The sequence below is a fragment of the Zonotrichia albicollis genome, chromosome 10, assembly GCF_047830755.1.
Source record: "Zonotrichia albicollis isolate bZonAlb1 chromosome 10, bZonAlb1.hap1, whole genome shotgun sequence".
NCBI lineage: Eukaryota > Metazoa > Chordata > Aves > Passeriformes > Passerellidae > Zonotrichia > Zonotrichia albicollis.
In genome coordinates, this window is record NC_133828.1 from 1,611,123 (window position 1) to 1,636,869 (window position 25,747).

Consider the following 25,747-nt stretch of genomic DNA (forward strand, 5'->3'; position numbering starts at 1 on the left):
AGCTTGACTTGCACCTTCTCATGGCGCTTTCAGTCATGGGCTAATACTGTTTATTCACATTTTCACCTGCTGTGTGACCAGTGAGTGGGGGAAAGACAGAAGCAAACCCTCAGAATGGAGGAAGAAGAATACGAGGAAGTTGTGGAGGTAAGAAGAAAATGTGAGAGCAGAAATGTTTGTTCCTGCCTTGTGACTGAGTGCATTAATCACCGTACTGAGACGCTGCTCAGGAGCAGAGGTTGCTGTTTGCTCTCCGAAGATTAGGGATGATTAGATATCTATTAAATGGTTTCATCACTAAAACAACAACAACAACAACAGTTGCTCTCGGAGGAGCAAAGTCTCCTGGTTCCTGTCATAGTTGCTCAGTTTAAATAAGGACTGGAACCATCCCACACTCAGTGCAAGGTTTTCTGATTACTCCCTGTGTAATTTTAGATGCACTGGGCCAGCTCTTTTCCCTGCTGGCTTGCCCTCTGTCACCCAATCCATGGGTGAAGATGGCTTTGGAAGCTCCCTTCTAGCCCTGCCTCTGCAGAAATGCAGCAGCTTTGTGCCACCACAAACCAATTTAGCCTGAGACATTGCAGAGATGGAGTCAGATTTAGGTGACAGGAGAAGGGGGAGGACTTTAAACTGACAGAGGGTAGATTTAAATTAGGTATCAGGAAGAAATCCTGATACCTGAAGGTGGGCAGGCCCTGGCACAGGGTGCCCAGAGAAGCTGTGGCTATCCCTGGATCCCTGGAAATGTCCAAGGCCAGGTTGGAGCACCTTGGCATAGTGGGAGGTGTCCCTGCCCATGGCAGGGGGTGGAATAGAGGATCATTAAGGTCCCTTCCAACCCAGGGCATTCTGTGACTCCATGATTCTATCTCCATTAATTTGCCAGTAGGTCATTAAAACTCAGGAAACTGAATAAAAAATTCCCCAGGAACCGGGCAACCTACAGCTGGGACCATGGGAACAATGACTCTTATTGAAACAGTACACGAAATTAACAGTGTGCTCTTACTTGTTGCATTGCTACTATTCTGAAATTAACTTGTGTTATGAAATATACAAAGACTTGTGAAAAATCAGTGTTTGAGGAAAAGAAGGGTATAAATGTAAACATCCTACAACTCATTGCCGCCACACTGTGTTCAGTGGACTATAGATTTCACGTGGTGTGAGGGCACTGACAGCTTTATATATTTCAAATGGTGAATGAAGTGAAGCCAATTGATTTGCCCATCTGAGTAGTTAAATGCATTTTGCAAAATAGGTGTCAGCACTTATAAAGTCGATTTTAAAGTCATTTTACTACCTAGCTACAATGACACCAGCCCTTCATTAAATTCCTTATTCCCATGTTACTTGTAATCGCCTTTATGTTTCCTGTGCATTGTGTGCTCTCTGCAATGGATATTTATTTGCTCTCATTGTTTATTTATTCCAGCAGGAGCTATGGTATTTTGGGCTTTTTGTTCACACAGCCCCATTTCATCCTTTGTTTTTAATTTTCAATGACCACCTTGCTGCAACCACATCCCTTGGGCTGAGGACACACTGATTTAGTCACTTCCCTTGGGATACTCGTGGTGAGATGCTAAATAAAACAGGAACAACAGCATCCAGTACCATTTTAAGCCTTTCTAGAATTTTCTTAATTCCTGCATCAATCCAAGAATTTAAACATACCAGAAATTCCCCTTCTGAAAGAGAAGGACATGATTGTTGAATATTGAGTGGCTGAGGCATTGCCAACCATTTTAAAATGCTATTTTTTAACTTTCTGGAATTACGAGCTATTACTTGATGTTGTAGCTGTCTTGAGATGTGCAAAAATCCACAGTGAGTGCTACAAATATTTGCTGTCGAGTTACTTGAGGTTTTTTGGAAGGTTTTGTAGAAAGTTTGTGGACAATTTCGCAGGGGGGCTTGTGGAACATTTTGTGGAAAGCTTGTGGAAGGTTTTGCAGAGAATTTTGTGGAAGATTTTGTAGAAAATTTGTGGGAAGTTTTTTGTGGAAGATTTTGTAGGAAGTTTGTGAAAGGTTTTGTAGAAAGTTTGTGGATGGTCTTGTAGAAAGTTTGAGGAAGCTTTTGTGGAAGATTTTGTGGGAGGTTTGTGGAAGGTGTTGTCGAGGTGGGTCCAGCACGGAAATCACCTCAGAACAGCCCAGTATGTCACAGCTTGGCAAGTACGGCTTGCTCCCTTGAACTAACTTTGAGGAAAAGCTCTCAGAAAGGGGCTTAAATTTTAAAGACAATTTTTTTAGGTTCAAAGGATTTTCCGTTCCCGCAGCTGTGGCAAGCGACCCCAAGCAATTACTGCTCGAAGGAGACTTTCCAACATAAACCCCGCATTTTTCCATTTTATCTTAGTGCAGTTGAAGCACACCCCGCAGACAGCGGGTGCTGATCGTGCAGCAATGTTTTTAAAAGCTTTTTTCCGTCATTTTTGACCGGGGCAGGTGCGGAAGGCGCAGGCCCCGGCGGTTCCCTCACGCCGGCCGCCATTTTCGAGAGACGGCGCCACCGTGCGGCCGCGGCTGGGAAGTGGCGGACGGGAAATAAATTTTAAAAAAAGTTTTCAACAAAAACCTCCCCTGGCACAACCTGGCGCTGTTTCCCATGGGAAACAGCAAAGACAGCCAGGGTCGTTGGGTAATCCTCCAGCACGATTTTCCCTGAGCACACAACTCAGCCCAAAGTGCAGAAATCAAACAGCAGAAGGGTGGAGTGGAGGAACACAGAGCTCCTGACTGAGGAAAATGACACAAAAAAATAGATATACTGAAGGTGGAAGCAGGAGCAGAAAACTTGGCAGAAACATAAAGATTTAAAACATTACAAACTCCATTCCTACACCCATGGGCAATGTTCAGCTGGATTTGGTCTTCAAGAAAGGCAAGGAGGAAGATCCAGCGAGCTACAGGCTGGTCAACCTCACTTTGGGAAGGCTGTGGATCAAATCCCTTCAGAAGCTATTTTTAAACACATGAAGGTCATGTGGCGAAGTTATCAAGAGAAGTCTGCGGCTGATGAATCTCATTAATTTTTATAATGAGTTCACAGCTGCTGTGGACAAGGGGAGACCAGTGAAGGTTGTGTACCTGGTCTGCTTTAGGGACACCTCCCGTTGTGGTTTTATCCCCAAATTTATGAGATTATAAATTATGAGGGGACAATGGGCAGTAAAATGGGTGAAAAATCATCAGGCTCAGAGTTGTGATCAGCAACAAAGTTTAACTGGCAGCCAGAAATTATTGTTGTCCTTGTAGGAGCAGCCCTGAGGACAACAGTCATGAGTGTCACCAAATAAAAACCAGGAAAATCCTGGGGTTTAAATGCTGATTCTTTTAATGTGGTCATCAATGTCTTCCCTCTTGTGGGTAAAATTAGATAACAATCTGTCATTGATTATTTGGACGATTATTAGTTGGGGAATGTATGAAATGAAAACCCAATCATTAATGCAAAATTTGAACAGATACTCAGAGTTACCAAATGACTCCATAAGCAGCTGTGAACTAAAATCCTGTTTCTCCAGAAATGTGTTTTAAAACAGCTTCACAGAAGCTACAGTTTGCTGATCTGGCCTAACAATGATGTTTTTTTCTCTTTTTTTTCCAAAGTACTACATTGAGGAGACAGTTATTGAGGAGGGTGAGCCTCACGAGGTAAAGATCCCTGTCATAGTGCATGTAGCACATAAATGCATGTAATTAACATGAAACACTTAAATTAGCAGCCTTTTGTATCCTGAGGTTTAATTTTTCACATTAAACACACAAATATCAGTGAACAGTTGCTGCTTAATGCTTTATTTTTGCTTCAAGTCCGTGCTGTGTGATGATGTAAGATCAGTTTACATGTATCAGTTCTGTTCCCTTCACCCTGTGTAATTTCACTGAGAAATTACACTTTTGTAGATTTTTCATCATGTCACTGGTAACAACGATTTGGGTCACCAAGGAGTGATTGCCATAATTTGAAATTCTACCTCTGAAACAGCTATAACCCAACTCTCTGCTGTGTTATCATGAATATTCTTTATGGCATGGGCTTCTGCAGAAACAGAAGTTATTCATTCTTGGTGCATTTTCAGCTCTGTCTCATCGATGCAAATAACTCAGAACTCTGACCTTCATTAATTCCTTCATAAAAGCAATTTTTTATAAAGCTAATTGATACAAAATAAAACGTGACACTTATTTGGGTGGTCTTGGAGCACCTTTTTTAGTTATGATAATTATTTTTAGATGCTTTTCATTAGAATCTTAGTATTAAAATTACTGCTTGCAGCATGACTATGCTGATAAGAAAGTGTATAAAACATTTAAAGTGATTGGAAATTCAATTATGTAGAGCAGAGGCAGCTGGAGCCTCACTCTCCCAGACCCTCTGGAGAATAATTCCATGAGTTTGATGCAGGAACCAGCCAGGGAGTTCATTCCTTGTGGGTTTTTTTTAGGGTGGGTGATATATAGGGAACACAATGGTAATCCCAGTAGGAAAAGTGTCCCTGATTTTCTGTCTCCTTGTGGATCTGGATGAGAGCAGAGCACCCTTTCACCATCTCAGGGGGGTGAAAAACACTCATCCTAGTGAATTTTTGCAGCCATAAAACAAGTGTTATTAAATTTTTTAAATCTCCAGGTGGTCACTGAGACCATCAGCACAGACTACTCAGGCCTTGAGACCACATACTCATCTGAGCACACCCAGCTCAGGGCACTGAAAACTCTTATCCTAATGAACTTTTACCGATTTAAAACAAGAGTTATTAAATTTTTTAATCTCCAGGTGGTCACTGAGACCATCAGCACAGATGACACTCAGGCCTTGAGGCCACCACAACCACCACCTACACAGCAGAGCACACCCAGCTCAGGGCAGTGAAAAACACTTAAGATAACAAACTTTTACAGCTATAAAACAAGTGATTATTGAATTTTTTGGATCTGCAGGTGGTCACAGAGATCACTGAGACCATCAGCACAGAGTACTCAGTCCCTGAGACCACCACAACCACCACGTACACCGCTGAGCACACCCAGCCCTCCGTGGAGGATGCAGCTCCTCCCATCAGGAAGAAAACAATCCGCACAAAAGTGGACCCATCCAAGTTTCTGACACCTTACCTGGAACACAGCAATAAAATGAAGGACTTATTCAGTGAGGTAGGTTGTCCCATGTCTCTTATTTCTTGAGGAACACCAGCTTTAAAAATGTTTTACAGGGGTTGTTTGATAGTTGTATTGCAAATATCTGGGTTTATCAATACTAAGCTCATGGGGAGAATGTAATAAATTAGATGTGATCCAAGTTAGAGATGGATTTTTTTCTTGTTGTGTCTGATGGAATAAACTCAGTTGGCTAAAATAAGCCAAAGTGCAAATGTAGTTGAATAACTTTACTTTATATTATTCAATAATCTGTCCAAATTCCTGTCCTAACCAGATAAATATGGCAGTAATTGCTAATACAGTTCTGCCAGAGCTTAGGGATATGTCTTAATTGTTTTTTATCATTATTTTCTTCCAGAACAAGTACAAGGAAAAATTCAGAAAAGAAAAAGGAAAGCCATATGCTTCCACAGTCGATACCCCAGAAATCCGGAGGATCAAGAAAGTGCAGGACCAGCTCAGTGAGGTGGGTCACAACTGCATTTCTAGGTTCATCCAGGTTCTGGGTGTTTATATGAAGGGTGAAAATGTAATAATTCTGGGTTTTTTAAAGAAAAATCAGAGTCAGTTTTGCTGTGGAATCAGTGAGTTTTGTGGTGCTCCAGGTTAAATACCGCATGGCTGGGGGAGTTGCCAGAACCATTTGCCACGTGGATGAAAAGGCCATGGATATAGAGCATGCAAAGAAAGTGTCACAGCAAGTGAGCAAGGTGAGTGACTGCTGACTTTCCTACACTGCTGGATCCTGAGGTTGCTGACAAGAACAAAGTTTTGAGCTCAGGGTGACAAAACAACACTTATGCAACAGTTAAGAAGCACAGGAGGGATAGCAGAGAAGCTGGTAAGGCAAATATAAATATAATGTTAAATATTTCCAGTTGCTCTCTTCAGATGTTAGTGCTCTGAGACTTTGATTTCGAAAAAAACCCCAAACTTTAAAGCAGGCAGTTTATCCAGTAATAAATATTCAGAAGTAAATATTTTTTTTTAATGATAGAGTGACCAACTTGCTGATCTTTCCTTCCAGGTATTATATAAACAGAACTGGGAGGAGAATAAGGACAAGTACCTGCTTCCCCCTGATGCTCCAGAGCTTGTGAACGCAATAAAAAACACAGCAATGTTCAGCAAGGTAAGAAAAGCTAACCACAGCTCTAAGCAGCTGAAGCAAAATGAGCTTTCAAAGCCAGAAATTAATTAATAATGAGCATTCTGGCATTTTTCTTGTAGAAACTCTATACTGAAGACTGGGATGCAGACAAAACGTTGTTTTATCCCTACAATGACAGTCCAGAGCTCAGAAGGGTGGCACAGGCTCAGAAGACTCTGAGTGATGTGAGTATCAAAGCAGGGATTTGCATGTGGGTACCAAAGGCTGCTGGGTTATGGTGTAGCCTGGGACTTGCCATGGACTTGGATTAGATATAAAAGCTTCACAGTGGAACAGAAAATAAAAGTGTGTTAAGTGAGCTCTGATAGTAGTGATACTTCTTAGAAAAATATGTAAAATATGTACTTGATACTAGAATACAAATTAGAGAATATTGAAATCCATTGGCAGTTTGATGCTGGGTTAGGAATGAATAAAATAATTGATTTATTAAATCAGCAAGAAGATTTTGTGTAACTCCCCAAATGCAGAAACTCTCAGGGTTGTCTCCAAGTCCAGTTCACTCTTGTGGGTGTGCAAATGTGCCTCTAAAACAGTGATAATAAAAGTCAGAGATTGGTGGGATTTGTTGATATTTAGATACACAGAACTCAGCAGGGGATTGCAGCTCTGACATGAAGATTTCAGAGAATTTTGCAGAGGTTCAGAAGTTCCCTGGTAACACACAGATTAAAGAATTCCTGCTGCAGGGGCTGTGGGCAGAACTTTCATTAATGTGGTGGTAGCACAGTTCAATGCTGTGATCCTCAAATAAATGTTTATTTCTTCCATCCTTTCAGATTGTCTACAAAAAGGGGCACGATGAAAGGAAAGCAAAATTCACCTCTCTGCCAGACCCCCCTGATGTGGAACAAGCCAAGAAGGTGTCACGGCAGCTGAGTGATGTGAGTGGAACCTCTGCCCAAACCCCACTCCTGCAGGGAGAGAGCCAAAAAGGGACCTTAGGAAGAGGAAAAACACAGAGAAAAACCAATTTTTGCAGGAGAAACTGTGACCAAGTTGCATAATCTTGTAATGCAGATGTCAGGTTTTAATTCCATTCAGAATTTAATTATTTTTTAAAAATTTATTTTGCTGTGTATTGAAAATTATCTACATTTTAAGATTAGAGAATTGCAGTATTCACTCATGGTGGAGAAACCACTTTGAACCTGCTTGTAAGGTAAAATAATTCATTCTGAGAAAATTTCTTTAATCTTATATTTCCATAGCTTAAAAGCTAAATTGTCACCAAGAAAATTTTATAACATGCAAAAAAAAAAGGTCAGTACCATAATTCTTTGAAATTAATAGAATAATAAGCTTAGTAGGTATCTCCAAAATGATAAAATATAGATTTTTTTAAAGGTTCTTTTTGGCATATATGTTCTTCAGCAATGTTAAAAAAGCATTGGAGGAGTTTTATATTTTATGGAAAATAATGCACTTGTGGCTGAAAATGCCCCTGGAGCACTGAGTAAAACTCAAGCAGGTATTTTGTTGTTAGAAAAACTCTTTAAACTTTTAATACTTGATTTCTATGAGCTTGGATAAATAATGGAAATCACAAATATCAGGTAATTAAAAGGGTTTGCTTATAACCAGTTCCAGCAGCAATCCCCGTAAATTCTGACTTAATGGGCAATATCCTGATATTATGTGACCAGGGAGAAAACAGAACTAAAGGAATTTGGTAGAGATGATTTATTTATCCTTTTTAGGTCAGGGAAGGTACTAAGGGAAATAACACTGGAATGATTTGGCCAAATCATATTTAAGGTGTTTTTTACCATACCTGCTAAAACAGTTATAAGGCAGGCATCAAATATGAAGCAGCTTTAAAAAGACAGCTTTGGAAAATGAATCTGTCAGGTGAAAATGGAACTGTGTCTTGGAAATTCAATTTTATTGTTTTGTTTCCTTATAGGTTATTTACCATGAGGACTATAAAAACAAAATCAAAGGCAAGTGGAGTCAAACTCCGTGCTATGACGTGGCAGTTGCAAAAATGAATGCAGAAAATCTCAGTATGGTGAGTGAATCCTGCAGAAAATCTTCAACAGCTTTGTCCCTGTTTATGTTCATTTGGAAAATACTGAGGCTCCATTTGTGGCCTTGCTTATTTCCTAAATAATCCCTGTTGTAGGTGTCTAATTTACAATGAAATGTAATGAATGTGTTGTTTTCTGTCTGTCTCTGTTCCTATCAGAGGAAATACCAGGAAGACTTTGAAAACATGAAAGACCAAATCTACTTCATGCAGACTGAGACTCCAGAGTACGAAGCCAACAAACGAGCTTCAGAAAACGTCAGCAAGGTGAGGGAGCTGAGCGCCACCTGCTCAGCCTGGGAACAGTTCTGAACTCACCCAATGTGGGATCTCAGCCCCTCAGCACTGAGGTGTCACCGAGACCACCCTTGGGGGGCTCGGGAGTCCTGGAATGTTCCAGAAGTGTCTGGTGGCTGCACTTTGACCCTACACAGGAGACGACACCTGTATGAGGATAGGAGGGTTTCACCGGGGTGAATGGTGAAGGGATTGGTTAATTAGAGAGTGAAACACAGGGTTTAGGATTTCTGTACAGGGGGGTTTAGAGAAGTAAGATGGAGGAATTGGGGCGTGTCTTGTCTTTCTTCTTCTTCTTCTTCTCCTCCATCTTCTGTGGTGATGGTGGCACTTTGGGATTGGTCATTACTAAAAGTGCACCGGGCAATAAGGGTGAAAGGTATTGGGGAAAAATGATAAATATTGTACACGTAACTTTGGGTATAAAGATAGGTGACCGCCCGGAGGGCAGGGAGTGTGCTCATGGCTGGCTGCTGAGCAGAGCTCTGTCGGGCCGAGAGAAAATCTTTTAGATAAACAATTAATAAACACCGAGACCGAGAAAAGAACTGAAGCCTCTTCTCGTCCTGGGCTGCCCCAAGGCCACCCCGGGCCTTTCCAGGCCATCCAAACAGCCGAAAACCGGACAACCCAAGTTTGTGCTGACATTGTTTTGGCAAGACCTCTCATGGTCCTTGGCCACCATAAGTGAAATAACAGGGGCATTTTTCACGGAAAGTTGAAGATTATATTGCAGAATAGATTCATGTCACAGGATGGTTTGGGTGGGAAGGGACCTTAAAGGCCACCCAGTGCCACCCCTGGCATGGCCAGGGCCACCTCCCGCTGTCCCAGGTGCTCCAAGTCCTGTCCAGCCTGGCCTGGGACAGTTCCAGGGATGGGGCAGCCACAGCTGCTCTGGGCTATCACACAGGTTGGTGAGCATTTGGATTTCAATGTTGATTTTTAAAACCTCTTTTTTTATTTTTATTCTTTCAAGTTCAAATACAGAGCAGACTATGAAAAGAAGAAAGCTGTTGCAGATTATAATGTGCTCCCTGCTACAGAGAACCCATTGCTGAAGCAATTAAAAACTGCAGCAAATATTCTGAGTGATGTGAGTATTATCAATGTGCAGCTACATCATTTTCAGTCATGTACCAGAAACCACATTCATCATTTCTTCACAAAGCTTCTCCTTTGGAGTATTTTTAGTTTTGTGGACCCATATTTGTAATGAGATAGCACCAGCCAGAACAACTCAGGTAAAGAATGAATTCTCCACAGATGGGTGTAGCAACAGCAGTGGCACATGGATGGCTAATTAGTGGATAGTTCGTTTAGATCCTTGTGGATAATGAATCACAACAGGACAGTTCTTTCCTTACTGTGTAAGGAATTTCAGCTAATAATGGTAATATATGTGGTGCTTTTATATAATATTTTTATATTATATTTTGGTTATTCACTGTAATGGTCTTCTCAATTACTCTTTTATTTGTACGAGAAGAGATTGAATATTCTCCGTGTCAGAAGACCAAAAACCATTAACCAGACCTTTCTGTCTTCCCTTACAAACCTAAAAAAGTTATTTTTAAAAACCATTGGGAAAACAGTGCCATCTGTTTCTCAGTCCTGTGAGAAAGCTTTTCTTTGGAACCGTTTCTCTGTTTTACTCTTGTCATTTTTAACATGGTGGGGGTGACTTGCAGGGAAATCTCCTGTGTGATCTGGTATTATTTGATTTGCAGAAATTATACAAAGAAGCCTATGAACAGTCCAGAGGAAACAAGATGAATTACTGTGAGACACCCAAATTCCAGACTGATGCTGCACTGAAGAACTTTAGTGATGTAGGTATTTCATTTGGAGCTTATCCTTCAGTACTGACCCTCTTGGTTCCTTTTGCCTCTCAACTCATGGTTATTTTGGCAGGTTAAATATAAAGATGCATATCAGAAGAATATTTTGGGGCACTACTTGGGCAGCTTTGAGGACCCACATCAAATCCACTGCATGAAGGTTGAAGCTATGAAAAGTGATGTAAGTGTGGCAATCGTTGTGTTTTCCCCATCACTCTGGCAAAGTTCAGACAAAGCTCAGTTGTGGTTCCTTACTGAGTGTTGCTCTTTTTCCTAGAAAAATTACAAAGCAGATTATGAGGAGGAAAAGACAAAGTGCTACTTCCCTCAGACCATAACTCAAGAGTATGAAGCAATCAAGAAGTTGGAGCAATGTAAAGATGTGAGTACAGGGCAGCAGTTGTTCACCACAGAAAAATTAACTGAGTGATCCCGGGTAGCATCAATGATTCTGAGTTTGGCCTCATTGCCATGTGTGACTTAAAAAAACCCAAACATTTTCATCTCTATTTTAGGGCCTTTTGTGACATCTAGTGATCAAAGCAGATATAGCACAATCCTTTTTATAACAAGTAAACCCATAAAATGAAAGCAGTAGTACCAAAATGAAGAACGAACCTCAAGCATTCACCTACTTCAATCAATATTTTTTTCAAATTAATACTTCAAAAGTACTTAATTTATTAATAATTTTATTTTTTTATCAATACTTGGAAAATACTTTATATGCGTTTTTTACAAACATTTTTTAATCTTCTTTCAGTACACCTACAAAAAGCATCCTGATCAAACCAAATTCACTTCAGTGACTGACTCTCCAGTGCAGAAACAAGCAGAGATCAACAGCAAACAGCTGAGTGATGTAAGTAAACCTTGGAAACACTCTGACATTCCCAATTTCTGCCCTGTGCCCACCTTCACTTCATCCTCCAGCTTTAAGAGCACTCCTGAAATAATTGTGTAGGTGGCTGTGTGTATTCACATTTTTATTCCAGCAGAACATCACCTGGAAAACAGATTTTTTGAAATAGTTTTTTAATTCAGAGTGTATAAATTAGGCTGCTAAATATCTTCCTTTATTTTTCTTTGCAGATTTTGTATAAATCCAAAGGGGAAGAAATTATTCACAAGTACCACCTCCCTCCTGATGTGCCCCAGTTCATCCAGGCTAGAGTCAATGCCTACAACATCAGTGATGTGAGTATATTTTGAATTGCAACACCATGGAGCTCTCCACTGATATTATCACTTTTATTGCCTTTGTGATGTTAATTTTTTTGGTGGCATTATCAGCTTTCCAGGAATGAGATAAAAATGGACATCTCCCTTAACAGCCTTAGAATTTTAATAGTCTGGCCAGACTGATAAAAAAATCCAGCCAGGCTGTTTTCTCCAGTTCCTTTAGAGCACAAAGGCTGAGTTTGAAGCTAACAGGAAAAAATTTCTAAAGGTTCAGTCAAATGAAAAAGGGTTTTGCATAAGAAAGGCCAAAAATGCCACTGATAGAGTTGTTCTAGATAAAAAGTGTAAAAAATCTTGTGGCATTCACGATTATCTTTGTAGTAGATTTATTTATTGTAATAGAACTGTAGTTTGTGTACAGGTTAACGTTTTTCCATGAGATTACATGGACAAAACTGGATAATTTAATTCCTGTAATAAAATCTCCTGTAATAGGAAGATGGGTTTAAACTCTTTCTTAGAGCTGCTTTTCCTGACACTGCAACCTCTCCCCTTTTCTCCCTCCAAGGCTAACTACAAAGCAGACTGGAAGAAAACCCTTGCCAAAGGCTATGATCTGAAACCAGATGCCATTCCAATTATTGCTGCTAAAGCTTCTCGGAATATTGCAAGTGATGTAAGTAGGATTTACATCCAGTGAAGCACATACCCCTCCTGCATTTCATTATTTATTATTATTTACCTGTGCTGGAGACCTGTCCTCCTGCTTTAGCAAGTGACTCTTCATTCCTCTCTTGAACATCTCCAGTTGAATATTGGGATATTGGATTGTTTGGTGATAGTTCAGTAATTTATTTTTAGTTCAGTAATTTATATTTATTTATTATTTATATTTATATTTATATTTATATTTATATTTATATTTATATTTATATTTATATTTATATATTTATTATATATATTTATATTTATTTATTTTAGTTCAGTAATTTATATTTATTTATTATTTATATTTAGATATTTATTATATATATATTTATTTATTTATTTTAGTTCAGTAGTTTATATTTATTTATTATTATCACAATCTTAATTAAAAGCTGAATGTCCCTGGGAGTTGCAAGCCTACATCCATGACAGTGGTGAGGGAGGGCTTGTTGCTGCAGTTGTGGGTTGAGATTTGTACCAGGTGTCAAGACAAAAAAAATGCAATAATCCCCTTTGTTTTTGATCTAAAAAAATAATCCTGTGCTGTTGTAAAAACCCTTTATGAGGTTCCAGAACAAACTGCAGCATTAGCACTTTGAAACTCTTGTTGTAAACCCACCCAGAGTGTGTTTTCCCTTTCCCCAGTGGGTAAAGCTGTTTTTCCTTTGTCTCTAGTACAAGTACAAGGAATCCTATGAGAAAGACAAAGGCAAACAGGTCGGGTACCGGAGCCTGCAGGACGATCCCAAACTTGTGCACTACATGAACGTGGCCAAAATCCAGTCGGACCGGGAATACAAGAAGGATTATGAAGTCACCAAGACCAAATACCACGCTCCTCTGGACATGTTCAGTGTGACAGCTGCCAAGAAAGCCCAGGAAGTGGTGACAAACACTGGCTACAAGCAGCCAATTCACCATTACACCCTCCTGCCTGATGCTGTGAACCTGGAGCTCTCCAAAAATGTGATGCAGCTTCAGAGTGATGTATGTCACCAAGAACCAGCTCCATTTTTAATTCTTGTCATGACCGTGTGACATCATTAATGTTTTAAGGCTAAACAATTAATTTGTATAATCCAATATATATTATATTGGATTAACAGTAGGTTGGGATGGAAGTGACTGGTCTGGAGCCATTTATTTTCCAAACATAATCCGAATTATGTGCAGCTATTAAGTTCTAGGAAACTTACCTAGCAAGTGACAACTTCTTTTATATCTCTTCATATTTGGCATATTCCCAGTAAATGAGCATGTTTTACTAATTGTTGTATTTTTGTAGTAAGATTTTAATTACTGTGATTTTATTTCTCTTAAACACTGACTCTATCATACTTAAATTTTTATTAAATCTAAATTGCCCCTCAAAAAATGAATGTCCGGGGGAAGCTTTAAGGCTTTATTTGTTTTATGTGTAGAGACACTAATTTTTCTTGCCTCACTGTGTTTTTCTTGTTTATTTTTGAAAAGAATCTGTACAAATCTGACTTCACTAACTGGCTGAGAGGAGTTGGCTGGGTCCCAATTCAGTCACTGGATGTAGAAAAGGCCAAGAAAGCCACGGAGATTCTCAGTGAGAAGAAATACCGCCAGCATCCCAACCAGCTCAAGTTCTCCATCCCCATGGATGCCATGGAACAAGTGCTGGCAAAGCAAAATGCCAAGACCATGAACAAGGTGGGAAGTGGTTGGATTGACCCAAAATTTGGGTCTTTGTCTTGCAAAGTTGTGGGGCAAGGTGCATTCCCACTGGAGTTTTTATTAAAATTTCCAGTGGGTGTGGTAGTTCCTTGGTTAAGACTGGGCACTGAGAGGTTGTGGTGAGCCTCTGAATGCCCATAATTAAGGGAGTTTCATTTTCTGTTTCTAAAGATTAAAGAATTCTTCAGATTTATAGTGCTTTGATAATCCTTTTTCTGTAGGACGTATTCACAATAAGTGAAGTGCAGAAAACCTGGAATTCTGTCAGTTTTGTACAAGTTTCCTGGAAAGTGGAATTCTTTACACTTGTCTCTAGTTATCCAGGACACCACTGATCCTTATTCCTTGTTTTCCATGGAAAGAATGTCTGTGAAAATAAATTCTGCTTCTCATTAATGCAGGAAAGAAGAAATTTCCGGTTTCAATATTTGTTAATTATCAAAACACACTTTGCAAATTTCTTACAATACTAAAGAAAGGAGGAAGATAATGTTTCTCCTCAGCAGCTCTGTGAAGACTGTTTCTGGTGCTGATAATATTTCTAGGAAATATTATTTATTACAAACGAGCAGAACAAAAGCAAACTCTTATTTTATGAGTTCAGTTCCTTTTCAGTGCTAACAATTCCTTTGTAATTGCAGAGGCTGTACACAGATAAGTGGAACAAAGAGAAGACCAGCATTCACGTGATGCCAGACACCCCAGAAATCCTGCAGTGCAGAGTGAACCAGATGACCATGAGTGATGTGAGTTGCTGTGCTCACCGTGGGCCTCCAGTGCCTCGCTGCCATTTTAATGCCCTGTTTGAAATTGTTTAGCTTCAGAGTTCTGCCTTCATGACCCCTGTTCTCTTTCACATCTGAACTTAGAAACTTTACAAAGCTGGATGGGAGGAGGACAAGAAGAAGGGTTACGACTTGCAGCCAGATGCAATTCCAATAAAAGCAGCCAAGAGCTCCAGGGACATCGCCAGTGATGTGAGTCTGGTCGTGTGATACCATTCCGTGACTTTATTTAAAGTAAATTACTAAACCTGAGATCTTGCGGTCTGTTTTTTCAGTGATAAAGCAGAACTTGATACTGCATTTTTAAGTTGAGTTTTTTACTGTTCTTTCTCTTTCCTCTCTCAGTATAAATACAAACTGGCCTACGAGAAGGCCAAAGGGAAGCACATCGGCTTCCGCAGCCTGGAGGACGACCCCAAGCTGGTGCACTTCATGCAGGTGGCCAAGATGCAATCTGACAGGGAGTACAAAAAGGGTTATGAGAAGGCCAAGACCAACTTCCACACTCCAGTTGACATGGTCAGCGTGGTGGCAGCCAAGAAAGCCCAGGAAGTGGCTACAAATGCAAACTACAAGAACTTAATCCACACCTACAACGTCCTGCCGGATGCTATGAGCATTGAACTGGCCAAAAACATGATGCAGTTACAAAGTGATGTAAGTAAGACGTTCTTCAGCCTCTGCATTGTGTAGAAAGATGCTTAGTTTATGAAAAAACACTGTAAGATAAATAGTATTATTTTGTTAGTAGAATTAGGCCATATGTCTACAAAAATGCAGTAAATTATACAAGTTTTTTGACCGTTCTATTTTTTTCCTAGACTCTGAAATATTTCATTAATGAATTTGAGCTTAGAAATAAGCAATTTTAGGAATATTTACTCCATCAGGCTCTTCAGGAGCAATAGTTATGTGCAGACCAAGACAGGAAAAGCTTCACTTTTCCTTAATACATTTTATCTTCTACTTCCAAATTTCTGAATTATTTAATGCTTCATATTGTTTTTTTATCTACTTTCTGCCTGCAGAATCAATACAAAGCAGAGTATGATGAAACTATGAAGGGTGTTGGGTGGCTCCCACTGGGCTCCCTGGAAGCTGAGAAGAACAAAAAAGCCATGGAAATTGTGAGTGAGAAGAAATATCGCCAGCATCCAGACAAGTTGAAGTACTCTGTTCCTATGGATTCCATGAACATGGTCTTGGCTTTAAATAATGCCAAAATCATGGATGAGGTAAGAAAGTGCTCATCAGAATTCATTTCAGAAGTGGGCAACGATCCACATCTGATTTAACAGTCAACCCTATTGTATGCAGAACTTTAGAAAGCATGATTTTATTTTGTAGCTAATTAATGTGTTTTAAGTGCTAAAATAAAAAGATGAATGTTGCTCTGGTGGTAGTAGCACATCATTGTCAAGGCAGTTTGGATTTCAAGTGGAAAATAGTATTTTAAATTGTTTTATTTAAAAATAACAACGGATGTTGAGGTGTGTAATTTATTTTTATCCTTCCAGCACAAGTACAAACAAGCCTGGGAAGAAGACAAAAAGAAAATTCACATCACCCCAGATATTCCACAGATTGTTTTAGCAAAAGCAAATGCATTCAATTTAAGTGAAGTGAGTATTGTTTGTAGGTCCGTGTCCTTGCTCTTATTTTTTTATTAGGAATAAGTGAGATGAGAGCATGCAAAATCTCACCTTGCTAACCTGTAGTAATTTTACAAAACCTATTAATTTTCCTTTTCCCTGCTTCCTTTCCCAAAGTTAGATACCCAGAATTGCCAAGAAAAAGCCATGTTTATAGTCAGGTTGTGAGGTGTTCATGCAGACCATTAAAAATTAACAGTTGCTAACAAAACAGAGTAGACTTTTGTTACTGTATTTATTATTTTATTATTGATTATTTTATTTCCCCATGCACAAAGTTTTATACAGGGTTCAAAAGGTAGGTAGCACATGGAGGTTTTTTTTTGATGACATTATGGACTGGTTTTGGTAAACACTTGTTAAATCTGCATATGCTAAATAAAGCATTGCTTGTAATCATGCACATCTGCAATGTGGGCAGAAATAGACATTTTTATATTTTTTTATTTTTTAAGATGACATCCTCATAGATGTAACTTTTCACCAATACTTGTGCATGTGGAAAACACGTAAATTTTTGCTTTTTAAAAAGATGCCTCTTTTTCCCTTTTGCAGAAAATGTACAGATCTTCATTTGAAGAAACCAGGAAGAAAGGATATGATCTCAGGGCTGATGCTATTCCTGTCAAAGCTGCCAAAGCTTCCAGGGATATTGCCAGTGATGTAAGTTCTTGGGAGAAAAAATGGGCAGGGACATCTTCCACTATCCCAGGGTGCTGCAGCTGGCCTGGGCACTGCCAGGGATCCAGGGGCAGCCACATCTTCTCTGGGCACCTGTGCCAGGGCCTCCCCACCCTCATAAGGAAGAATTTTTTCCTTAATTTTCAAATCTAAATGCATCAAATTCTCTGTTTCTCTTCTCTTCCAGTATAAATACAAAATAGGGTATGAAAAAGACAAAGGGAAACTCGTTGGCTTCCGCAGCCTCCAGGATGATCCCAAACTGGTGCATTGCATGCAAGTGGCCAAGATGCAGTCGGACAGGGAGTACAAGAAGGCCTATGAGGCGAGCAAGACCCATTACCAGACACCTTCTGATGCCCTCAGCGTGGTGGCAGCCAAGGAGGCCCAGGACCGCGTCACCAACACCAACTACAAACGCCTGATCCACCAGTACATGCTCCTGCCAGATGCAATGAGCCTGGAGCTCTACAGAAACATGAATCAGATCCAAAGCGATGTAAGTTTTCTACTTGTGACTTTTGTTTTCACATCGTGGCTGCAGTTTGGAAAGGACAGGATTATTTTGTATGAGCTATCTTCTTTTTGTGGGTTTTGTTTTTCTGTCACAGCAGTGTTTCGGAAAGAGCTGGTTTATTCTGTATGAGCTGTTTGTACATTGTCAACTTTGCTTTTGTGTCCTGTTTGGCAGAATGAGTACAAGCAGGATTACAAGGAGTGGTTCAGGGGGATTGGTTGGAGTCCCATTGGTTCTCTGGATGTGGAGAAGTCGAAGAAAGCCACGGAGATCGCGAGCGATCGGAAGTACCGCCAGCACCCCAGCATGTTCCGCTTCACCAAGCAGAACGATGCCATGGACCTGGTCCTTGCCAAGCAGAATGCAAATATCATGAACAAAGTGAGTGTTTAGGGGAAAAGCCAGGCAGGCATTCACATCTCATCCATTCCGATAACCAGTCTGTAAATCTCTGTCACACCTTTAAGTGGCAGTGTTCCCCTGGGAAAAATAACTATCACAGGCTCCTCTTTTTTCATCTTTTTTCTCAATGAAACAGCTTTGCTTAAAGAAAGAAATCTTTTCTCATTTTTCTCCAACCTCTGTTCATCCCATTCTTACATAGAAATGACTGGTCCTGAAAATCTTGATAGTTTGTTTTCATTAGAAGCAAGACTGGACAATAATTCAGCTGATTTTGAATTAGATCATTAATTCGTAAAATAAATCTGAGTCAGCACTTTATTCATAAAGTAATATGCATAATATAAATATGTATAATATGTGTAATATGTATTACATACATATAAAGTAATATGTATGTAATATAAATAAACACAGTTTACTCATCCATATCCAAATGGAAAGGTGAAAACCCTGGAAGAACCATATTTTGTCATTTATATTGACACATCTGATGTGACTTTCTGTCCATAGCATGCTTACACCGAAGCCTGGGAGAAGGATAAAACTCAGGTCCATGTGATGCCAGACACACCAGATATTCTACAGGCCAAACAGAACAAGACAAACTACAGCCAGGTGGAGTATTTTGATACATCTTATCAACATTTTAAATGAACGTCTACTGGAGATTTAAGAACACAGGCGAGAATTTTATGTGGGTAATATTTTCAGGGTTAAATAAGTACCGGCTTCAGGCTAGCAAACTAACAGACTAAATTGCATTATAATGTGTGGAAAATATAAGTCCTGCTTTTGAAGTCTGTAAGTACGCAGTCCATACTCTATGCTTTGCATAGAATTCAGTCTTGTTAAAAATTCCTTACTGTAAAATTACAAGTTAATTGTGTATATTTTTAACCTAACCTATGGGAAGAAGTAGATGCAGTGATTCCAGCTTCTCTTTCAGCTTTCAGATAGGAGAAAGTGACAGTTGTGCCAGTAGGAAACACTCAGGTTTTGCTTTGCATCATTGCTCAGAGGCAAATCTTTGACTTAAGAATGCCTTACTTAAAATACCGTACTTAAAATTAATTGTGCACAAACTGACTTTACTGTTAAATGACTTCATGAAAACCTTATTAAAATTTTGCCAAGGCAATCAAAAAGTGTTCAGTTATCTCAGATGCATGTGTTTCAAATTTCCAGATATGTTTCAAATCAAGATAAGGTACAGTAGGAACCTGCTGAATAGTGAAAAACTATTTAGTCCCTCTCCTAAGCTTTGGAAGACCAGCATTTCTTGTTTATCAGTTTCCCATTTCTCAATTTCTATTCTAGCAGCCCTTCTCTCATAATTGAAGCCAATGAGGTGACCAGAGTTTGGATCATTAGTGTATCTAAATAGCAGGTGACATACATATTACTGGTTTTAATTAATATTGTTTTCAATTTTAGAAACTCTACAAGCTTGGCTGGGAGGAAATGATAAAGAAAGGCTATGACCTCACACCTGAAGCCATGTCAGTGAAAGCTGCCAAAGCTTCAAGGGACATTGCAAGTGATGTAAGCAGCATTGTAACTCAGTGTGACGTGCACTGACCTGGTTGTGACAACCTGCAGAGCCACAGTAAATTGAGATACACTTCTCTGCTAAGGTGTGGCTTGGAGTCAAAACCGACGTCACTGACAAAACTCCTTCCTGAGCTGTTTTTGTCCAGTTTACCAAGGGTTTCTCTGGCATTTTAACAAGTCCAAAGTTTGGCCCATTCATGGTTGGTCATAAAAAGGGAGGAGTTTTCTGCTCTTTGGGCTGCTTCATTTTCAGAGCAGCAGCAAATTTGGTCCAGTTAGCTGAGCCCAGTGCCTATCCAGAGAAATCCTCATTACAACTCTGAAACAGATGTGGTGACACACGGACTGCTGTTACCATAACTTGGTAAAAATACAACTCCTGCATTTGTTTTATTTTTATGTATAGAGAATTATATATATAATAGAAGAATATATATATATAATATATATATAAATATATATAAATATATATTTATGTATTATATATTATATATAATTATATATATAATATATATAATTATATATATTTATATATAAAAATATATATTATATATTTATATAATATATATAAAAGAAGATATTTTATTAATCATTGGGAAATGTTTCCTGTGCTGAAGTATCTTTGTATTTCATAATTTTTCATTGTTGACAATATTATTCATCAAAATATTCCAGTGTGTCAGTATCAGGGAGTTCTGAATCAGATGGCACTGGAGACCATTCCTATTGCCGTGCTCTCTCCCTTTCCAAGGACTCTTTCTTTCCCAGGGAGAGCATTCACTGACACCAAGTCATGCACATTAGTCAAGGGGCTGCTAAAACTTTACATGAGAGCCCATAACATAATAAGTTGTGTATTTGTAGAATCACAAAATTGTTTGGGTTGGAAGGGACATTAAGGATTATTCATTTCCACCCTTTCTATGGGCAGGGCCACACTCTGCTATCTCAGGTTGCTCCAAGCCTCACCCAACCTGGCCTTGGACACTTCCAGGGGTAATTTCATGAGGAACATTAAGATGAGGGAATACATTGGGTGTTTTGTCACTCACATGTTTGTCCCTGTGGTTTGAGTGGTGCCACCTTTGCCGTTGCAGTTCAAGTACAAAGAAGGGTACCGCAAGCAGCAGGGACATCACATCGGGTTCCGCAGCCTGCAGGACGACCCCAAGATGTTGTGGTCCATGCAAGTCGCTAAAATGCAGAGTGAGAGGGAGTACAAGAAAGACTTTGAAAAGTGGAAGACCAAGTTCAATATGCCTGTGGATATGCTGGGCTTCCTTCTGGCCAAGAAGTGTCAGGAGCTGGTCAGTGATGTGGACTACAAACACATTCTGCACCGCTGGACTTGTCTGCCAGACCAGGTCGATGTCACCGAGGCAAGGAGGGTCAACGAGCTGCAGAGTGATGTAAGCTTACCCTTGGGGTTTAATTCACTTATTTCCATGTAAAATAATTACTGCTGATTGGAAAGCATCTTTGATGACTCGCTTTGGATATCAGTATAGATCAGATTGGAGCTAAACTGCCAGTTAGAATTTTCCTAGGGTTTAATCAATGAACAGTGGAATAATCTGCTATGGTTTTGATTTTTACCCTTAACAGAACCTGTATAAGTCAGATCTGCAGTGGCTCAGAGGCATTGGATGGAGTCCTTTGGGATCTCTGGAAGCTGAAAAGAACAAGAAGGCTTCTGAAATACTGAGTGACAAGAAGTACAGGCAGCACCCAGACACGATTAAGTTCACAAGTATCCCCGATGCCATGGATGTTGTTTTGGCAAAATCTAATGCCAAAAATAGGAGTGATGTAAGTTGCTTCTAGTGACAGAACGTGGGATTCCATAAATGAATACGTTAATATACATTTTTAAACGGATCTCTGGTTCAGAACATGCACTTAAATATCCAGATAGCAGGTGTTTACAGTCAGGGCCTCACTGCTCTTTGTGCCTTGTTCAGAAGATTAAGATCTTAAACACTGATAATTTACTCAGTATAACTGCAAATAAGACCTTTAATAGACAGTATGTAAATGTATTGTTTTAATGCTGTTTCCATGGCGTTACATAGATGTAAAGAAGAAAAAGGGTTGTATTTCAGTAAGAAGTCATTGTATTATTTGATTTTAATGTCTTATTTTGTTTGCATCCCTAATTGTTGCTTAGTATATCTTTTCTTTGCTAATTTAGAGAAAAGGTGAACTGTAATTACTGCTGTGCAGGTGCAACTTGGATCAGACTAGGTATTTTGCTTGTGTCTCTTTCAGATACTTTACAGAGAAGCTTGGAACAAGGACAAGACTAAGGTTCACATCATGCCTGATACGCCTGAAATTTTGTTGGCTAAATCAAACTTGATTAACACAAGTGATGTAAGTTTGCATTTGAAACTGGGTATAGAGAATCACAGGGTTGTATTACTCACCTCTACAGAAAGCTCTGGGAATAATTCAGATTAATGTATTAGCTAAAGGAAAATTTTGATCTTCAATGAAATAATCAGAAAGCATTTAAATTTTAAAGTACTTTATATCCAAGGGTACAAAATACCTGTCATTAATAACAAGGTATGGAGTTTGATTTAATTAAGTAAACTGTGTTTGGAAACCCATTCTTTCTTTTCAATAGTCAGAGGTGGAAAGTTGTAGCATTGAAAAACTCTCTAGTGAGTTTAATCTGCATTAATTCCTTTGAATCTTTCTGTAACAGAAACGTTACAAAGTAGGATATGAAGAGCTGAAGAAGAAAGGCTACGACCTCCCTGCTGATGCCATCCCCCTCCAGGCAGCCAAGGCATCCCGAGACATTGCCAGCGAGGTGGGTCTGCAGAGGGACAATCACAGTGGGGCACAGAGGGGGCACTTAATCTTGGAGAAAAATAGTTTCTATTTAACAGGAGGAGATATGTGAAATTTTGACACTGTTGTGTTGCTGCCCGCCTAAAAGGTTATATAATTCTTAATGGTGTAAAACTAATTAAATGAAATAAAATAAAAAATAATAAAAATTAGATATAATTAAATATAATAAAAATGAAATGCAATATAAAGATGATAGTATATAACCATGGAGAATCCCATAATATCTCCTGGATGTTAAAACAGATGCAAAAAACTTTGGGGAAAACCAGAAGCGAGTTAAAATACATTAGACTCAAAATTATTAACTACTGTATTAACAAGAGAGAAACTGAAATGGCAGCTTGGAAAGAAGTGTTAATTGTTGTTTCTGTGTTCAATTAGTACAAATACAAAACTGCATACAGAAAACAGCTGGGCCACCACATTGGGGCCAGGAACATCGAGGATGACCCCAAGATGATGTGGTCAATGCACGTGGCCAAGATCCAGAGCGACAGGGAGTACAAGAAGGACTTTGAGAAGTCCAAGACAAGGTTCAGCAGCCCCGTGGACATGCTGGGAGTGGTGTTGGCCAAGAAATGCCAGGAGCTGGTCAGTGATGCCGATTACCGGCACCCTCTGCACCGCTGGACGTGCCTGCCGGACCAGAACGACGTTGTCCATGCCAAGACAGTGTACGACCTGCAGAGTGATGTGAGTTGTTCTTTGCTGGCTGTGTCACAGCCTTGGGTGGACTGTCCTGGGTTCTGTTCTAGTTTTGAAGGAGGGGTCTGTGTGGCAGGGAAATGGCAATGGAGTAAAGTTTTTTCTTATGGAGAACGAGCAGTTGGGAAAGACAAACGCTGAGGCCAGGGGAGAGCCTTAGGAGATAGGTCCAAACACTGAATGGGTGGCTGGTGGGTTGACCCAGTGGAATGTGCTCCATTCAGAAGAACATCCATTGGTAGGAGTTGGGGTTTCTTGGAGTAAAGAGGCTGCTGAGCTGTTTTTTTCCTCTCCTGTCCTTCCAGAACGTGTACAAGTCTGACCTGCAGTGGCTGAGGGGCATTGGCTGGTCCCCAATTGGATCACTGGACGTTGAGAAGAACAAGAGGGCGAGCGAGATCCTGAGTGACAAGAAGTATCGTCAGCACCCAGACACCATCAAATTCACCAGCCTTCCTGACTCCATGCCCATGGTGCTGGCAAAGCACAACTCCAAAATCATGGACCAAGTGAGATTTCCTTGTGTTTGCATCCTGAAGGCAACGAGCACCTTCCTTTCCCAGGATGTTGTTCTATGTCCTTCCACAGCCTGGGTTATTCAGGGGGGGATATTGCATCCTCTTGTTTGAGATAAAACTCTTTTTTTGTGGTTGGAGCAGTAGTGGGGTACAGTGTGGAAAAGGGTGAAGCTTTAGAAAGGTTTGGAGAAAGGTCTCGAGTTTCTGAGTCAGTGCAAAGTGACACTTCAGTTCGTGGAGCTGATGTTCTTGTTGAGTTTGTTTCCCTAACCCTGTGTGCTCTTGTTTCGTGTCGTTCCCAGCGCTCGTACATCTCAGCCTGGGAGAAGGACAAAACCAGCATCCACATCATGCCGGACACCCCAGGGATCCTGCTGGCGCAGCAGAACAAAGTGAACTTCAGCGAGGTGGGTGGTTGTTGGGAGTGCAGTGTCCATCCCTGGGTGCTGCTGTGCCTGGGCAGCAGCATTGTGTGAGGGCCTGGTGGTGTCTGTTGCAGAAACTGTACAAGCAGGCGATGGAGGAGGAGAAGAAGAAGGGCTACGACATGCGGGCAGATGCCATTCCCATCAAGTCTGCCAAAGCTTCCCGGGACATCGCCAGTGATGTGAGTGCACAGCAGCCCTTGTGGCACACACTTTCACACGGATGCCACGTGCTGGCACCTGAACTCAGGGTTTGTAACTGAGCCAAATGGAGGCGACAAATCCATTAGCTGTCACTGCCCTTCAGTTGTCCATCAAAGTTTTTGTTCGCACTGTCCACCTGTAGCTGTCCCTGCAAGTTATGGATGTGCACTGTTGCAAGGGAAGGCCTAGGTGATATGGAAGAGTAGCTGTGGGAGCTGGGTGATGGCCATAGCTCAAAGCAGGGTCCCTCCTGGGCTGGTGAGTGCATCTCCTCATGCAACAACCTGGAGTTCTGAGGTGTTTGGGCTGCTCTCAGTACTGCCCCTCTGCATGGCCTGACTCTGCAGCTACACAGCTGAGCTGTGCATGATGAAAGAAAACCCAAACCAAGTTTTCATTTAAAATTAAAGCTGCATAAAAAAGACAGTTTTTTTGTATTCTTAGGTATTAATACAGAATTGCATTGCTGTATGTGTTTGCTGTCTTTATTTAATTTTCCCAGAAGTCTCTATGTAGTTATATTTTATTCCCTCAGTAGTTTCAGTAAGAGTTGATTTGGCCATTGTGCTGAAGATTGGTAAATTATTTTCATGTAGGGGGTATTGAACTTCAGGTCTTTGGTATAGCTTTAATGATTTAGTGACTTTTCTTTGTCTAATTTACTGACCAGTAGCTCTAAATATATAGGCCAGGGAGAATCTTGGAAAATGTGGGTTTTATCAGAAGGATATTGTGTGGATCCTTTTCTAGCTGTACACTGTAGGTCATCAGCTGAACACTTTCACACTCTAAATTCTCTGTGGTTTCAGCTGATAAATTGGCTGGAGGTGATGCCACAGGGGTTGCTAGGAATGTGGAAAAAATTAAAATAATAGTCAGTGCATACTGTTTTTTCCTGCAGTACAAGTACAAGGAAGGGTATCGCAAACAGCTGGGCCACCACATTGGGGCCAGGAACATTGAGGATGACCCCAAGATGATGTGGTCGATGCACGTGGCCAAGATCCAGAGTGACAGGGAGTACAAGAAGGACTTTGAGAAGTCCAAGACAAGGTTCAGCAGCCCTGTGGACATGCTGGGAGTGGTGTTGGCCAAGAAGTGCCAGGAGCTGGTCAGTGATGCCGATTACCGGCACCCTCTGCACCGCTGGACGTGCCTGCCGGACCAGAACGACGTTGTCCATGCCAAGACAGTGTACGACCTGCAGAGTGATGTGAGTTGTTCTTTACAGGCTGTGTCACAGCCTTGGGTGGACTGTCCTGGGTTCTGTTCTAGTTTTGAAGGAGGGGTCTGTGTGGCAGGGGATGGGCAACAGATTGAAACCCTTATCTTC

General features: G+C 40.4%; 1 protein-coding gene across 34 annotated transcripts in view; it reads left to right on the forward strand.

Annotated features, from left to right (window-relative positions):
• The window catches only part of NEB (nebulin), a 108,291-nt gene that overhangs the window by 1,371 nt on the left and 81,173 nt on the right, over window positions 1-25,747 (forward strand). For all 34 annotated transcript variants that reach the window (XM_074547825.1, XM_074547791.1, XM_074547798.1 and 31 more), the window contains exons 3-40: window positions 82-147; window positions 3,624-3,668; window positions 4,959-5,171; window positions 5,536-5,643; window positions 5,783-5,887; window positions 6,205-6,309; window positions 6,408-6,512; window positions 7,128-7,232; window positions 8,255-8,359; window positions 8,537-8,644; window positions 9,654-9,770; window positions 10,405-10,506; window positions 10,589-10,696; window positions 10,793-10,897; window positions 11,279-11,377; window positions 11,608-11,712; window positions 12,266-12,373; window positions 13,081-13,392; window positions 13,879-14,085; window positions 14,751-14,855; window positions 14,979-15,086; window positions 15,240-15,551; window positions 15,923-16,129; window positions 16,412-16,516; window positions 17,102-17,209; window positions 17,415-17,726; window positions 17,919-18,125; window positions 18,660-18,764; window positions 19,584-19,691; window positions 20,798-21,109; window positions 21,306-21,509; window positions 21,969-22,073; window positions 22,411-22,518; window positions 22,944-23,255; window positions 23,573-23,776; window positions 24,088-24,192; window positions 24,285-24,392; window positions 25,316-25,627. In XM_074547825.1, coding sequence (XP_074403926.1) covers window positions 115-147; window positions 3,624-3,668; window positions 4,959-5,171; window positions 5,536-5,643; window positions 5,783-5,887; window positions 6,205-6,309; window positions 6,408-6,512; window positions 7,128-7,232; window positions 8,255-8,359; window positions 8,537-8,644; window positions 9,654-9,770; window positions 10,405-10,506; window positions 10,589-10,696; window positions 10,793-10,897; window positions 11,279-11,377; window positions 11,608-11,712; window positions 12,266-12,373; window positions 13,081-13,392; window positions 13,879-14,085; window positions 14,751-14,855; window positions 14,979-15,086; window positions 15,240-15,551; window positions 15,923-16,129; window positions 16,412-16,516; window positions 17,102-17,209; window positions 17,415-17,726; window positions 17,919-18,125; window positions 18,660-18,764; window positions 19,584-19,691; window positions 20,798-21,109; window positions 21,306-21,509; window positions 21,969-22,073; window positions 22,411-22,518; window positions 22,944-23,255; window positions 23,573-23,776; window positions 24,088-24,192; window positions 24,285-24,392; window positions 25,316-25,627 — 5,742 coding nt within the window. In that variant the 5' untranslated portion in view covers window positions 82-114. The remainder of the gene's footprint in view (window positions 1-81; window positions 148-3,623; window positions 3,669-4,958; window positions 5,172-5,535; window positions 5,644-5,782; window positions 5,888-6,204; window positions 6,310-6,407; window positions 6,513-7,127; window positions 7,233-8,254; window positions 8,360-8,536; window positions 8,645-9,653; window positions 9,771-10,404; window positions 10,507-10,588; window positions 10,697-10,792; window positions 10,898-11,278; window positions 11,378-11,607; window positions 11,713-12,265; window positions 12,374-13,080; window positions 13,393-13,878; window positions 14,086-14,750; window positions 14,856-14,978; window positions 15,087-15,239; window positions 15,552-15,922; window positions 16,130-16,411; window positions 16,517-17,101; window positions 17,210-17,414; window positions 17,727-17,918; window positions 18,126-18,659; window positions 18,765-19,583; window positions 19,692-20,797; window positions 21,110-21,305; window positions 21,510-21,968; window positions 22,074-22,410; window positions 22,519-22,943; window positions 23,256-23,572; window positions 23,777-24,087; window positions 24,193-24,284; window positions 24,393-25,315; window positions 25,628-25,747) is intronic.